Here is a 16,186-nt window from a genome sequence, read left to right as displayed (position 1 = left end):
CAAATGGCCACTTGGGGCTGGCTCCAAAATCAAGTCAATGCCCACTGAATCCAACATTAAAATGCTTTTTTAATTTTAAAGATTTGATTTTGGTAGGGTGGATCATCAAACATCGATAGTATTGATACCAACCCCGCTATTGATACTAGCGTGATAGAATGGATACTTTTGTTTCCACTATGTAGCCCACTGAATTGTGATAAACAAATTATGTTTTTGGAAATGAAAAAATAAACCTCCAACATGCACCATGAAAAATGTCTGAAAACCTTTGTGTTGACCGTCACATCTGTTTTATTTTGATGTGACCAAAAGGTGAAAGGTGTGTTTTAATTAGAGATGGCACGATACCACTTTTTAATGTCCGATACCGATTCCGATATCTTAAATTTGGATATCTGCCGATACCGACATGAATCCGATATAGCGTATTTTGTAATCAATAAAACTTTTTTTTAATAAATATCTTGCTGCATTTTGTAGAAGTTCATATTCAAATTTTAAAAACAAGCGACTGAAGTTATTCTGTTATACCTGTATGCAAAAAATACACTCCACCCAAAACATTTTATAGTTCAGCAACACTGATCAATCTAATAAATTTAAACCTATTCTGGTATTTTAAAGAGTACTTAGTGGAAATATTAAGCAACCTAACTAATAGGGTTGCCAACTCCTAGCAAAAATATTAGGGAACCACCCCCCACCCGCCACCTCATGATGCTTAATCGACATAATCAACTTTAATTTAATGCACGTGTAAAACAAATGCACAGAAATCAATTATTTTTCTACAATAATTAAATAGATTCAACATCTTTCTTCAACAGAATTGCAGACTGCACAGATGGTACCTTCCCAAAGGAAAAAGTACTATAGCTTACTGATGTTGTTAAGTACTATATATAATGGATTTCTATACATTTAATCAGATGACCACTTTTGTTGTAAGATTCAGATAATTATTTATCAAGTAGTTTTTAAATGAATACAAGAAAGTATTTCTGTTTAAAATCCTGCTTAAACGTTTTAAAAAAAAATTACTATTAGATATAATTTTAAAAAGGAGTAATATGAATAAGAAAGAAAAGTATTTCTCTTGTGCCCCCCTCTCCCTGTTAATGCCCTACCATGCCCCCTGGCAACACTTTGCTAGACCCGCCCCTGCACAGTTACCAGCTGTCAGCTACATAAAAAGGATCCTGGTGTTATTTGTCTCTCAGAAACAGTTCATAACTTCAACTCATTCATGTCACCTAAAAGGTAAACCTGTTTCTCCATCACCTGTTCAGCTCTGATGATTCCAGTAAGGACATCTCCTGGTTTCATCTTCATGTTTCCCTCTCACCACATATCCAAACCGATATCATGACCAGCAGCTTTACAGCTGTGGCTCCAGCAAACATCAGCTGATACTAGAAATTAATATTAAATAAATTCTAACAACAGCTGTATCAAGCTTAAACGTGCTGCTGTTGTTTATCCACTGGTCTCCTCTTTCTGGCACAAAGTGGGCGATAAACAAATAAGAAAGACGGGACTTGCGACAGAAAAGCCGATCAGCTGATCATGATCAGTTTCATGTTTGAAGTAATAACAGGAGAGGGAAGGGGAGCGAATGAGAGAAGTAGATGCAACTGTGGAGCAAAGACAGAATAACTCCAGCTTTGTGTCTATTTTTTTAATTCTAGCTGAAGTACGGGACAAATCACTTCCTTTTCACCTCAATATGGAACTCCAATGGCCAGTCCAGCTGTGGCTCAATATATCAGTTGTTAAGCTTAACGTGGAAATACTCTGCAAACATTCAGGGATGAACTTACACACTTACTTTTCTGGAATAGTTTTCTCTGAGATCAAATGCTGCAGTTAGGAAGCATGTACTGAGGCTCCAAATGCGCCAACAGACCGCCAACATGTCTCGCAGACAACAGCCGCTCTGTCACGTGACACCTACTACTCCCATGCGACAAGCTGGGTTACGCCAAGTAGCGCGTTTTGTGAGGTGATTTTGTGATACTTCGTATCAAATTACATTTTTTATTTCCCTCCGATATCCGATCCAGTAATTTAGGTCAGTATCGGACCGATACGTAATATCGGATCGGTCCATCTCTAGTTTTAATATATTGTTGAAAGTAAAAGTCACAGTGATTTAGTGGTCATTAAAATGTGCTCTGGATTTGCATTAAGGAGTTAATGATTTAATGATTCATCTGTAGGGTCATGACAAACTACTGCATTCTGTACACTAGTGTTAGTTAGCTGTGTCGCTTTGTAGCAATTAAAACCAAAAATCTGAAGTGTTTCCAAATAATGATAACGATGATCCGCTTAAAGCATGCCGGACATTTGAATTTTATATTGACATCTGGTCTGTGTAGTTCATGTTTTGTTGTTACTCGTCCAGGTTACATCCAGGAACAATCCAGGAAGCTGTGATTGGCACATGTAGGCAGTGATTCAGTGAGCGCTTGATTTGCAGATGATACATTTTAGCTGTTAGGAGCCAAAATTGTGATCAAGATTAAAATTTAATTAACTGCAGCCCTAAGAACGGTGTTCAAAAAAGCACCGTGTAGAGTTACTCTCATTATTAATCAGAGTCTTCATATTGATTTGTAGATTTTAAATACAACAGGATACATTTTCACATCGCTTGGCAACCGGTAAATCTTAAAAGAATGAGATGGAATCATTAAAAGCACCAGCTTCGCCATCAATAAACATGCTACTCCCTTTGGGAAATCTCTGCAGAGCATGCCACGCATTTAAACTTCAGTGTAATATAAATTATTAAATTTAAATTCAGAGGACATTAATTCTTTCTAACTTGTAATTTTCTTCACATTGGGTAGCATGAGAGCTCATACAAATGGCCACTTTTGCAGAATAGCAGATGGCATAAATGTAAAAGACAAATCGTTGTATACTAATGTTTCATGTCACCTCTTTCTGCCATGCACACTTTCATGATGAAGCACTGATAAGCCACACTGCTCATCGTGCTCACCACGTATGGAAGCCCTAAGGTTAAATTCACTCAGCAATGCACACGACAGATGGGAGTGCTGCAATGAGGAGAGGACGTCTCATATTCATGTCGCCCAAATGACTGTGAAAACCTGCAGTTTGATCGCTGTCCAACTTTAGCTCTCTGTCCCATTACTTCCTTTTTTTGACACAGTTGGGATTTAGCGAGTCAGAAAGTGAAGTATTGGGCGTACAGCTCCTCTTCTTTTGTGACGTATTCTTTGCTTTTTCCTGGATTCATCCGCGCAGGGTCCGATGGTGTCGCAGAGTTGGCTTCAGGAAGGCTGAGGGAGGGAAGAAAAACATCTGTTAGAATAATGAGGAGGCAGAAGCTCGAGGACAGAGAAATGCTCTGTCAGGAATTCACAGGCTTACAGATGTATGCAATCAGATGCTCACAGATTTTTAGCTGACAAGCTCGGGAGCTTCACAGAACAGAAAATAATAGTGATTGCCTTGTTTGTTGTGATCGTTGGCAGCAGCCACTGTCAGAGCATAATGAGGGAGATCCAGTGAGTGCTCCTACTCGATGTCATACAAGTGAAGAAGTGGTGGTGTAATGTCCAAAATCCAGCATGGACATAGACTTAGACTGCCCACATTTAAGGACACATGCACAAAGGAGAGCTTGGGACTAAAACACCAAACCTAAAATTATAAATAACGCAAACTTCAAATCACCAAATCCTTTTTCTACATCCTGAATTGGACATGCCACCAGTGTACCATGGTGAGGTGGGATGCTCATTCACAAAATAAGTCTAAAAGAGAAGCAATAGGACCTTTTTGCTATCAGGTAGCAATGCTGACCCCCTTCCCTCTGGAAACTAACATAACTGCAATATTGGATTTTTAAGATCAATATCAATACTCGCGATTTAAAAAATCTGATATTCCGACATATCAGCTGATATTTTCTTTCAGGCATACAATATACGAACAGATTTCCTTAATGTTTGCGTGGTCATTTATTTACTTGTTTATTCTCTCCCAAGTGTGCTCTGATTAGCTGCAGATTGCCCTCTAGTGGACAAACTTTTTAATGTCAACACTCTTACTATGGTAAAGACTTTTTCTCCTGTCTCTTTATTTTTGAACACTTATAAGCCATTACAAATGCAAATACTGATATACTGACAAATAGTTAATATCGGTTTATTTATTGTCTTGCCTGTAAGTTTTTTCATTGCTTATTCTGCAGATTTTGTGCAAGATACTTTGCAACCCACCTCCACCCCTCTGATACAGTCACCATGTATGTATATTACTCAGGTGCTTCAGTTTCCATGCTATTCCTGAGCCTGCAATCAGTGCACAGGTCAGTGGAAGTTTGGACATGTTGCATAAAGCTTGGGACACTTTAAATGAACAAAAACAGTTTTTGTTGTAGTTGGCTGCTCCTTTTAGGGATCCATGGCATAACGGGTGGTGGCAATGATTGGTAACTGTTTAGATATAGCAAGATTGCACAATACGAGCACAAAAGAAGCAGTAAAGTAAAAAAACAACACAAAAACATGACAGACTTCAGCTTTAAACTAAACTGCAGCTCGATTACGAGATGGGAAAAAGTTGGGGAACTTTCAAACAAAGTCTGCGGTTCAGCTGCAGTTTATACCCTCGAGCCTCAGACCTCCCAATGATTTCTAATCAACGGCCGCAGCAAACAGAACTCCTTCATTTGTTTGTCCACTGCCTTCTGTGGAGAGAACAAAGCCCAAAACTATTTCTTTCTCTTTCAAGTTTTACATTTGCAAGTTGCTGCAAAGCTTTCAAAGCAATCATTTGTTTGCCTCTTTGCTTCACTCCCAGTTTAAAGTCCCACTGAGACTGATTTGTAAGTGCACTGTCTCCGGGTTGGTTCTCATCTTTTTGTAAAATATTTTTTATTAACAACTGAGAGCAGATAGGCATTACAGCGAGGATTTACAGTGCATTTCAAAGATGATTCTGTCTTTGATTGCGCCACATTGAGAAAATGAAAAATGTGATGTTAATGTGCGTAATGCATCAAAAAGAGATTACATGTTCATTATTTTTGGGTGTTGACGCCGATGTAATGGAGCGAGGCTGCAGTGTTCCGTGAAATGAAAAGATCAATGCTGCACTCGTATTAGCTCGGGCCTAAATTAAAATGATAAAAAGTAGAGAACAGAAAGAAAAAAAAGTTGTCTCTCATATTTCATCTCTGGACATTGTCAGAAAGGAAAAAATAGGAGTAACAGCTGGTCCATAAGTGCTGATCAAATATAAACCTCACCTCGGTTGAGGGTGAGGGGGTGAGGACAGAATGGAGGGAAACTAAGAAGTGAGGTGAAAGATTGGGACAGTGGAAGCAGCAGCAGACATCACATAATTCACTGCTTGAATATGTGAAGTGAAGGTGAACGGTGAGCAGCAGTAGCAGAAATGCACTTTAGTTCTCACCTCCCGAAGCTCTGCAGGCCCTGATGCTGCACCACAGATTCCTGAGGATGAGGAGCATGAGGAAGAGCAAGGCTTGGCATGGGATGATGTGGAGGATGAGGAGAAGAAGGAGGAGGAGGAGGAGGAGGATGCTGAGGAAGAGGAGCAGGAGGATAAGGGCTGAATAGGGGAAGGGGTTTCCTAAGTCGGGGGAGGGATCTCTGGAGGGGGGAGTTAGGAGGCGCAAAAGGGCCTCCTGATCCTACCTCCTCCACCTCCCGTCCCTCCTCTTCCTGTCCTTCATGAGTCATGGTGGGAGGGCTGACGAATCGGAGAGCTGAATGGCTAGGAAAGCTGGTGAAGCGGTGATCTGATTGGCTGCCTGTTTTTGACTACAGACACACATAGAGAGGCGAGACATGAATGCCGGCTATCTTTAGCTAACTCAGATCAAACTACTAACTGGTTTTAACAACGTGCCTGTCATGCTGTGTAGTTTCCATGGTGACCAAAGTGGTTAAAGCTATTTGCATCATCTCAGATAATGACCTTTAACCTAAACTTGCATCCCTGCCTAAGCAAATCCAGTGAAGAGCAGGAGTAAAGTGCTTATACGCATCTTTCAAATTCCAGTCTACTAAGTGTGATCAAAAGTTCTGTGATTCCACTCATAAAAAGCGGAAATCTTACCTGATTTAAAATGAACTGTGATCCTCTTCAAGGAATCTCCTCGTGCAGATCTGGACTAACTCCAGTACCATTCCTGGTATTTTAAGATTACGTCCTATTCGATTCAGGTATTAATGTTGGATCTCTTCCACTATATCAGTTTCATTTTACGACAGAGGGAGTCCAAACTAACTAGTGTCATACAAAGTTTGCATTGGTATGGCCAATAAAACTGTTTTCAGTGCACTTTGAGTGGGTATATTAAGGTACACCATGTTTTTCTCCCTCAGATGTGTCAACACTGGGAAAAAAAGAGAAAAGCACGCTCCTGGTGTTGGTTGTGACCTGATGTACCACATCTTCTTATAGCTGGAGACCCAACTCATCACCAGTGATGATGTTCATCCAAAAAGGTTGGTGAGTTTGACACAGAAGTTGAGATTTTTGTGTGCAAAAAAATTGCAGAGACCACAAAGTGGTCAGAACACGGCACCCAGTGATCTAAAAGTCCAAGTTAGAAGTAGACCAGAGGTGCACAAGGAGACAGCCTTGAGTGGGAGAGCAGGAATATTTCATCTGGGATGTGTGGCTTTTATTTTTTTGTTTGTAAAGCTTATAGAACTTTTTGATCACACCTTGTATTATCTTACCTGGAAGGACCGCCTTCCACATGGTAGGGGAATACAATACAGTTTATGTGGCAGCTTTTGCTAACACAACCGTCAATCTTTTTTAGATTTTTAGTTATCGTCTCTTCAGAAATTATGCCTTAAAATGCTTCAACATACACTGATCAGGCATAACATTATGACCACCAGCCTAATATTGCATTGGTCTACCTTTGAATTAAATCCAGTAAGTGGTGCGGAGGGGCATCCACGGATTGGACTAGTTTGTCCAGCATTGGTCCAGAATTTGGAGGCCAAGTCAACACCTCAAACTTCTTGTTGTGCTCCTCAAACCATTTCTTCTTTGTGGCAGGGCAGATTATTCTGTGCCACAGCCTTCAAGGAATACTGTTTCCATGAAAGGATGTACACGGTGTGCAACAGTGGTTAGGTAGGTGGTGCGTGTCAAATTAACATCCACATGGATGGCAGGACACAACGTTTATCACAATGTTTCCCAGAAGACAGTGTGATTGCCCAAAGCATCATCATCAGCATGATCACCGTGTCTGGTCAACAAACTGTGATGCTCTGACGCCTTTCTGTCAGAATCAGCATCAACTAGTTTGAGGTGCAGTAGATCATCTTTTGGACCACACAGGTCAGACAGCCTTCTGTACCCAATCATCAGTGAGCCTTGGCCACCCATGACCCTGTTGCTAGTTCACCACTGTTCCTTCCTCGGACCATTTTTGATAGATACTGACCACTGCAGACTGGGAACACCCCACAAAAGCTGCAATTTTGGAGATGCTCTAACCTGTTCGTCTAGCTATCACAGTTAGTCCCTCGTTAAACTCGCTCAAATCCTCATGCTTGACCATTTTTCTCCCTCATCAGCTCGGGGGACAAAATGTTCACTTGCTCCCTGATATTTCCCACTAACAGGTGCCATGATGAAGAGATAATCAGTGTTATTTACTTCAGCTGTCAGCGGCCATAATGTTATGCCTGGTCGGTGTACGGAGAAAGGTACATTTCCTCGACTGTCACTGGACGGCTGTCACAAGGGTTTATCATATGGCCAAATGCACAATGCACTAGATTACATATTATAACAAGCAGCAGCAAAACCTCATTAATATATTTTCTACACACTGGCATTGCAATATTTTTGTAGGGGATCAACCAAATATGTTTAGTGCAAGTCAGCAAAGAATGCATGAAAAAAAGAGCATAAATTAAAATATAGGCACAGAGTAGCCTTGAATAATCTCTCAGTGTTCCCTGAGGGGACTTGCTGGAGAGAGAGAGCTGCTATCTTCCTCACTTTCTTGATATCCCCACTAGTTGGCAAACTGAGAGATTTTCCAGTCCTACACATTGGAAGCTTAGACGTGTGAGCGAAGGACTGAAGATGCATATGTTATTCAATATAAACAACCCACAGCGAGCAACACAGGCACGATTAGGAGGAGGAGGAGGAGGAGGATGGAAATGAGGAGACGATGAGCTGATGTTATGATACTGAAATCAAGTGTTATTGTTCTTGAATGACTCAAACTGAAGCTGTGACAGCTGTGTTCACACATGAAGGATGATGAGCAGCTTTGTACAAAGATAACAGTTATCATGAGTCGTGTGCAATGGGCACCAGGTTTCAGGAAGAACGCTCAATGGCGCTCAGACAACAGACGAAGAAATGGGAGCATAAAGAGGAAGACAAGAAGATTACACAAGCACACGGGCCGCAAACATTCTTCTTTTCTTACAGCTGGTAGCAGAACAATGTGTGAAGATAATCAGGTACAATAGCAACACAGAAGGTTTTAGTGTCCTTGTGCTTTTCTCTTGCTGCAAGTCTATTTCTATATAATAAAGAAACATAGTTTATATGGATAAATTATGTTTGCTACCCTCATTAGGCGGGATAATGATCAATAGCTTCATCTGGCGGCTGTAAACAAAGCTGGGTAACTATGCCAAGATGCATGCAGTGACTGCCCTGGTGTTTCTCCAATCCTCAGCCTGTTGGATGAGTTGATTCATTGCAGAGTGCAGCTCACCTTTACAGGTTTCACTGGTTTGAATTTATGACTCACGGGGATTACTTCCATTTATCTTCAAGGATGATCTCAGTACATTTGCACTATATATCATATGTTGGGTGTTTGAGTATGTAATAAATGATAAGAAATATGTGTTTGGTACGTGGATGTGGGTCTTTACATTCTCTGGAGTTCATACACTGTTAAAGATAAACCGACGTAGATCCTTACAGTAAAACACTCAGTCATACATTTAAGCCGTTTTCACACATGCACGGCAGGCCTGAACTTCTCAATATCAGCAGTGGGAACGGCATTAAACAGTGTTTTCTTTTTAACCCGTGTGGTCCTTGTTTGTGGCAATTAACTAAATGCAGGCAATTATCTAGAGAGTTAAAAGCAAGCGAGCAGGCATCGTATGTCCTGCTGTGCGCTACATGTCAGAAGGGACCACCAGAGTTCATGTGTGAAAACGACTTAATACTTACCGGGTAAATAGGTGAAGCAGATGACTTCAGCTGTACAGAAGTTTGGTATGCTGTAAGACTGAAGCATCCACACCATTCACAGTGAAAAAAAGCAGTGTGGAATGAGCCCACTCACCTTAATAAGAGGGTTGATGACACCGACATTGGCACTGGAGTTAAAGACCTTGTTGAATCCCGTCTCTCGGTTGACCAACTCCAGCTGGTAGAACTTCTTGTCATCCTATATAAAAAAATGACAACATGCTCCAGTCAAACTCCACCCCAATCAAAACACACTCCACTATTCTTCTGTCTGTGTGCCAACACACATTTTTAATAGTCACAGTTTCATAAAGTTTGCACTCCCTCAGTATTTTCAACTAAAACTACACCAAATCAATAATTTCTTGATTCACTGTCCTGCATTCGAAGGATAAGCAAGCGCACATACACAATCCTGTTTACACACATGGATTCATAATTTAAAGAATAACAAAGTGAATTGTGGATCAGCAACTTGAAAAAAGTCTACTGAGATCCCGACTGACACACAGCAGAACCACAAAGGGCGGTTCCACATTAAGACTTCATGAAGTTATCAGCAGCATGCTGCAAAGACACAGGTCCTCCACAGTGCCTCGAAGGGCCACGCACAAGGAGTGAGAGTGAAGAAGTAGAGACATCGCTCAAACCGAGTTCTGCTTATCAACATTTAACTGCATCGCAGGATCTTTATCAAATCCCAAAGACGCAGCTTGCTCGCTAACTTTTCTTTCCTAAGTAAACAACATCTGCTGGTCGAGACCCTTACATGCAGTCAGATGAAGGAACTTTCAAAGAAATATATTTTTAACCCTGAGAACTGTTGAATGTTTGACCTCGCTTCCAGCGATTAATCCTTGATTTAGACTTTCTCACGAACTGCATGTCTATTTTTCAGTTTACTCCTCAGAGACTATCCCATGCCAAGATCTGGACTCATGGACCCCCGCGTCTACTCACCACCAGCTTTTTGACCAGAGCTTCTCTTTCAGTCACCATCTCTCTGAGCTCTGCGATCACATGCAGGTCTTCTGGTCGGCTTTCTCTGTTTCTTAACTTCTCCTCTGTGCCCTCCAACCTGGACGCACCCAGGAAACATTAAGAGTTAAATAAACAGGAACAAAGTGTGGCACCAGAGAGACAAAAGGAAGACAAAACAGAGACAACTTTGATCTATCTTGAAACAGTAGCAGCCCAAAAGAGCCACAGAAGAGGTTTCATCACACGGTTTTATGTCTTACAGTATTTGTAGAGCAGAAATCTTGTCTTTGAGGACCTCCTGGGCCTTGTTGAAGTCAGCCAGCATGATTTGTGTTTCTCTCTGATGGATTGCATTGAGCTCCCCCATCTCTCGCTCGTGTCTCTTTGCAAGGTCTTGTTCATGAGCTCTGCAGCAAAGACAGAAGTCATAAATGAATAAATCATTAGGCGAACTTTTCTGCTAGATGCATATTTCCTAAAGTGCCACCAAGTATCACAAGTTTACACTTAAATAATAATCACTTTGGGACTTTTCCTCTGCCTCTATACCAGTACATTTAATTTCCCGGAAGGGTGACCTGTGACATTGACATCGCATTTCAGTAAATTATAGAGGCCGACAGCAAGATGTGCAGCTGCAAAGTGAACTCTGCTGGGACACAAAGCACAGCTGGTACAGAGAGCATCCGGTCCCTCAGTGCTTACTGTGTCAATGTCAGAGTGTTAATTTATGTGTCTGCAATCTAAGTTAAAGAACGTAATGAAGAGTGTGCTTCATTTACATATGGGGACCATTAGAATTAAACTTCCTTTAAGAAATGTGAAGAAGCAGAGCCAGGGTTACTGGCACAGGCTGCCAAAGCTTGCACGAGTAGCGGACGAACATCCGTCTTTAATGGCTGTGGTTTTGCTTTCACATTTTCTTTTTAGCATCACTCACTCATTAAAGTAACTGTTTTTACAAGCTTAACACTGGACAGTAGCACTCAAACCACTAGAAAAGGGCATTTCAGCAATTCTTGAGGAATTTTAATTAAAAAAAAACTATCCTAATATAATTAGTTTTCTCACATTGGGGCAGACAAATATGACAGAAAGTCTGTGTTACGAACAACAAATTAAGCTTGAAAGACGCTGACATTTACCATGTTTGGAATACTTCATTAAAGCTGGAGAGGCAAACATAGTCACAGTGGTCTTTAGGTTAGAAAAAAGAGCACGGGAGTCAAAATGCGGTAGGCAAAAGACTTTGTGGCGTTTTTCCACGCAAGAAAAATGAAACCAGTGCACCAGTGCCTTAACCTGCATTCTAGCCACCAGATGGCGACAGTGGTGGCTACAAAAAGACTGGATCCTACAGAAGCCTATGGTTTGTGTGTTGACCTCTATAAACATTTTCCTGCTGAGTTTATGAGCTCCTTCACCAATTTTGGATCTTATTAAATAAAAAATTAAGTCTGTTTTGTAAATCTTGATCATCCCATGTTCCAAAACGGAGGATTATCTGGGCTATGCTGATTGGCTAGCCACCTGTGATTGACAATGGGGGTATAATATGTGGACAGACCAAGCCCTGCTCCAAACCAAGATGGCAATTAAATACCATGAATGTCTTCATGGTAGCTACATCCATCTTTTATACTGCCTGTCGTAAAGCTGGAAGGCAACACTGATTCATTTTAAGTCAATACAAACTCTGCTGGCTTAGAACAGATAGGCTGGAGTTGTGGAAGCAGGCGTGTAAAACATGAAACTCTGAGCTGAGAGGTCCTTTACCCACTTTATCTAAAGCATGATGCTGATAACGCTGTGCTTGATTTAGAGCAAAACATGTTTAAAGTTCACCAGAAACTGATCAGAATACAGTATTAATATAAATAAATGCTTACACTGATAGATCTGGACATCTATAGACTTTGTTGTTTTACTGGGTATTATAGCTATGGCTTCAATAAACAAAGTACTGGTGTTTTAACTGAAATGGTCAGACAGAGCGACACTGGAAAAAAATTTACATATGTGAAAATGAAATAAAAATATATTTTTAGACTGTGAAAAACACGTTTAACGTAAAGTGGCTTGAAAAAACTGCACTTATGAATAAACGTGACTTTTTTCAGTAAATCCTCAGAAAAAGACTAAAAATACAGACGCAAGTTTAACATGATTTCACAAATGTGATGTCATCTTTACTTAAAAGGCAGCTGTGAAATTCTAGTTTTATGCTGTGAATGCATATTTAAAATTGGATGGTTGATGCACAAATTTCACAAATATTATTTACTTAAATACTCTTATATAAGCAAGAGTATTTAAGGGTAATGGGAGGATAATGTCTGCTGAGCTACTGAACCTTATCTGATGGTTAGCTTCGCTGCGGACCCGCAGCACCTCTTTGCCCTTCAGCTCCAGCTCTCTGGTTAGCGTGTCGATGGTCTCGTTCAGAGAGTGAATCTCATGGTCCAGATCGGTGATACGGTTGCTACGGGAACACAGCTCCGCTTGCAGGTCTGAGATACGAATTAAGAGATCTTGTTCCTAGAGGATGCACATAAGACAGAATAGGCAGTTATTTGCTAGAAGGCTTTTAAACCTTGAGATCACTTAGGGCGAAACACTGAGAGACAAGAACAAAAACAGAACTAAACCACTGTCGGTGTCACCTGCTTTTGGCTGTGCTCCATGGCTTTCTCTAGCTCTCGTTTGGTGGCAGCGTGTTCTTTGAGGTGGATTTGCTTCAGATGCTCGATGGCTGTCGCGTGGAGGTGGTTCAGTTCTGCACGAAGAGAGGCTGCAGGAAAGAGACGCCGCAGGTAATGTGAGAGATCATTCTTTATGTAGTTTATGTAGAAAAATGACAACAGTGCGAAGAAATTAAAGATATTCTCATGTTTTGTGACTCCTTTCCTACATCGTACTTTCACGACTTATTCTTTTAGTTGGTTTAATATTGGAGGCAACTACTGAGATCAATTTTATCAGCTAGATCTTATCACAGATCTCAGAAAGCTGATTTCACCATTAGTTAATTTCATCCTGGTTTCCTAAAGCGTCTTACGATTCAACCACCAAATGTTTCTTTCTTCTTCTATTCTTCTAAACAGCAATAGGCAGATAATGAAGGTGATTTTGTTGTAATCACTATGGAGAAAAACATCATCACAGCAGGCCGAAACAGAACCAGAACGTCTCAGTAGGTAGAAACACAATCACCAAAGGGTGGGGAAAAAATCATTGCTGCAATTTAAAACCACGCCACAGAGCGAGGCTGGCAGTGTGGAAACAACCCCGATCGATAACTACAAACCTAGACGTGTCAAAGCCACGTTTACTATATCTATCATCATTTACCCAGCTTTGCTTTCCCCTCGTCCTCCAATTCAAATCGCAGTGTCTGCAGCTCCTGGTCCGACTGCTGTCTGAGGATTTCTAAAGTCCTCCTGTGGGCCTCCTTCAAAGCGTGAACCTCCTCCCGCTGCTCCTGCTTTAGACGTTCCTCGAGGGCCTGGCAGACGGCACGGCGAGGGAGATTAAAGAGGATGGAGGGACGGAAAGGAAGGAGAAGAGAAAGGACGAAGATGACAAGACACAATATGTTACATGAAAAATATGGTTTTGAGAAAAGTGTAGTTTGGATGTCTGACTCAATATTTCCTTTTTATTTTTGGCTGAAAAATAAAAGTGAAATGTTGTAAAAAGAAAGCCAGAAGACAAAGAGAGAAAATGAACAGTGTAATCGAACCACAGCTCCAAGCTGGTTTTGAGTTACAGACTGGCACAGGAAAAGTGACAATATTAAGAACACACAAAGACTTTTGGAGACTGTCCCACTATGTACTGCATAAAAAAAGGAAGCTACTCAGCTTCAGGAAGCAGAACTGACAGCGAGATCCATCAACAGGCTGAAAATAACTAAAGAGTGTAAGTATAAAATCACTGAGCTTTTTGACACATCCTCTCAGTGCCACATAACGAAAAAAAAAACTACCTCAACCATAATTTATATCGTTTGGCTCATTTTAATATTACTTAACAAGAAAATTGGTGAAATTAAAGTAAATGATCCAAATAAAATGGCTCAGAAAGCCGGGAATTTCCTCAGGGGTTTGATTGTGCTATGAATCTTCTGCACTTCTTGACTCTGTGGCAGACATAAAAGGATCATTAAACAATATTAGAAAAGCTCAAAAACTTTTTTACTTTGTCTCAAGTAGTTTTGTTGACCAGCACTCGCTGAACTTCACAATGGATACTCTGCTACACGTAATCATTGCTGTGCTGTGGACTATATTGGAAATTCAAATTGCAGCACCTTCCACACTATAATTTCCTCTCTGGAAGAAATAACGTCAGACACTAGAAGCTCCCAGGACGACAAATCAAGTTGTGTACCTCTTATAAAGCACTATTTTAAGGACTTTTGCTGATCACAGACTGCTACATACATAAAAATAAGTAGATAAGAACACAGGTGAAAAGAGAGGAACAGCAGCTGCAGATTTTTGTACTGAAAGTCACATTTTTCAGAACTATAAAAAGACACAGGATACAGCCAGAGGAGCTCATGAACTACTTTGATGATTTAAAAGTAAAATGATAGGTCAACTCTTATTTTTGTCAGTCTTTTTCTTTCATTTTTTTTTAATGGTAATAGGCGTTTACTTGTGTATTACAAAGTTCGAGGGAAGTGACACTGTGGATATATCAGCTACTGAAGCACAATTCTCTACTCTCCTGCTGATAGACAGCTAAAGGACACTTTAATTCTTTAATTTAAGTTTAGCAGCAAGTTTTTAGTTTGTTCTCCTCCCTAATGGAGGGAGTGTGTACTCTGTCTGTTTGTCCACAGTTTTCAAAACAGCATTTTCAGATTTTCTGTGATGGTGATACCGATAACAGCAACATATTAGGCCTTGGGGGACATGATTACCTATGCTGGCTAAACATGAGCTTGACTGCTGTCCCTATGATGTTGCTATGATGTCACCATGATGACATAACGGGTTGACATCATCATGTTGTAATAAAACATCATAAAACACCAGAGTGTTAATAAACCTGCCCTTTGATAGTTGCGCTCTCTGAGTGGTCTTGTTTCACGTGTGGTTTCACGCTCTTGTATTGATGGATTTAGTCAAAAACATTTCTTCAAGAAATCTCAGTCAACATTACCTCAACACAAGGTCACTGCTTACTCTGCTGTTCAAGCAGCTAAATCAACCTATAAGCAGAGCTAGCTTTGGACAGAATACCAATCATGGTTCACATGCAGTGCTAACCTTTTCATAGTTTTATTGCTGCAGTTGTCACATTTGTTTTGGATGACTTGAAGAAAATATATAAAATATATTTTCTGCTCAAATGTTGCCTTGCAGTCATTTTTAATCACATAGGTAAAAAATACTGGCTAATAGTACTCATCAGCCTCCTAATAAATACACCTATGGTATTTGAAAGTCCTACGTGACGTCCTTGAGTCATCGCATTCACAAAAACTTGACCTCTGACCTTGCGGTACATCATCACAATGTTTTTGAGTTAACTATCAAATCCATTCACCCACACCGGTCGCAGTGGATGGCTGCCCCTGCCTGAGCTTGGTTCTGCTGGGGGTTTCTTCCTGTTAAAAGGGAGTTTTTCCTTCCCACTTTTGCCAAGTGCTTCTTCAAAGGGAGTTGTTTGATTGTTGAGGTTTTCTCTGTATTATTTTCTTTATCTTACAATATAAAGTGCCTTGAAGTGACTTGTGCTGGTCTATATAAATAAGACTGAGTTAAACTGAACATTTATTGATGCCAGAAAAAGAAACTGCACTGATTGCTCAGTCTCAGACTCGGCTGAGGTGACAGATCAAACCAAATTTTATAAAAAATCGTCACACTGAAATCTCTGCAACACCAAACTCCAGCCTAGCCATACAGGATCCACCAAC

The 16,186-nt window shown here is 40.5% G+C and overlaps 1 protein-coding gene across 3 annotated transcripts in view; it reads right to left on the bottom strand.

The window, feature by feature from the left end:
• Nucleotides 1-3,264: 3,264 nt before the first annotated feature.
• fam184aa (family with sequence similarity 184 member Aa) overlaps nt 3,265-16,186 on the bottom strand; it is a 49,172-nt gene continuing 36,250 nt past the window's right edge. For 2 of the 3 annotated variants that reach the window (XM_042214397.1, XM_042214396.1), the window contains exons 11-18: nt 13,606-13,759; nt 12,918-13,045; nt 12,608-12,792; nt 10,515-10,661; nt 10,234-10,351; nt 9,368-9,472; nt 5,706-5,831; nt 3,265-3,317 (exon numbers count right to left, since the gene is read on the bottom strand). In XM_042214397.1, coding sequence (XP_042070331.1) covers nt 3,309-3,317; nt 5,706-5,831; nt 9,368-9,472; nt 10,234-10,351; nt 10,515-10,661; nt 12,608-12,792; nt 12,918-13,045; nt 13,606-13,759 — 972 coding nt within the window. In that variant the 3' untranslated portion in view covers nt 3,265-3,308. The remainder of the gene's footprint in view (nt 3,318-5,705; nt 5,832-9,367; nt 9,473-10,233; nt 10,352-10,514; nt 10,662-12,607; nt 12,793-12,917; nt 13,046-13,605; nt 13,760-16,186) is intronic. The other variant, XM_042214398.1, reaches the window with a different exon arrangement.

The sequence above is a fragment of the Haplochromis burtoni genome, unplaced genomic scaffold (assembly GCF_018398535.1).
Source record: "Haplochromis burtoni strain Fernald_Lab_line unplaced genomic scaffold, NCSU_Asbu1 Contig_560, whole genome shotgun sequence".
NCBI classification, from domain to species: Eukaryota; Metazoa; Chordata; class Actinopteri; order Cichliformes; family Cichlidae; genus Haplochromis; species Haplochromis burtoni.
This window is presented reverse-complemented; position numbering and strand designations above follow the sequence as displayed.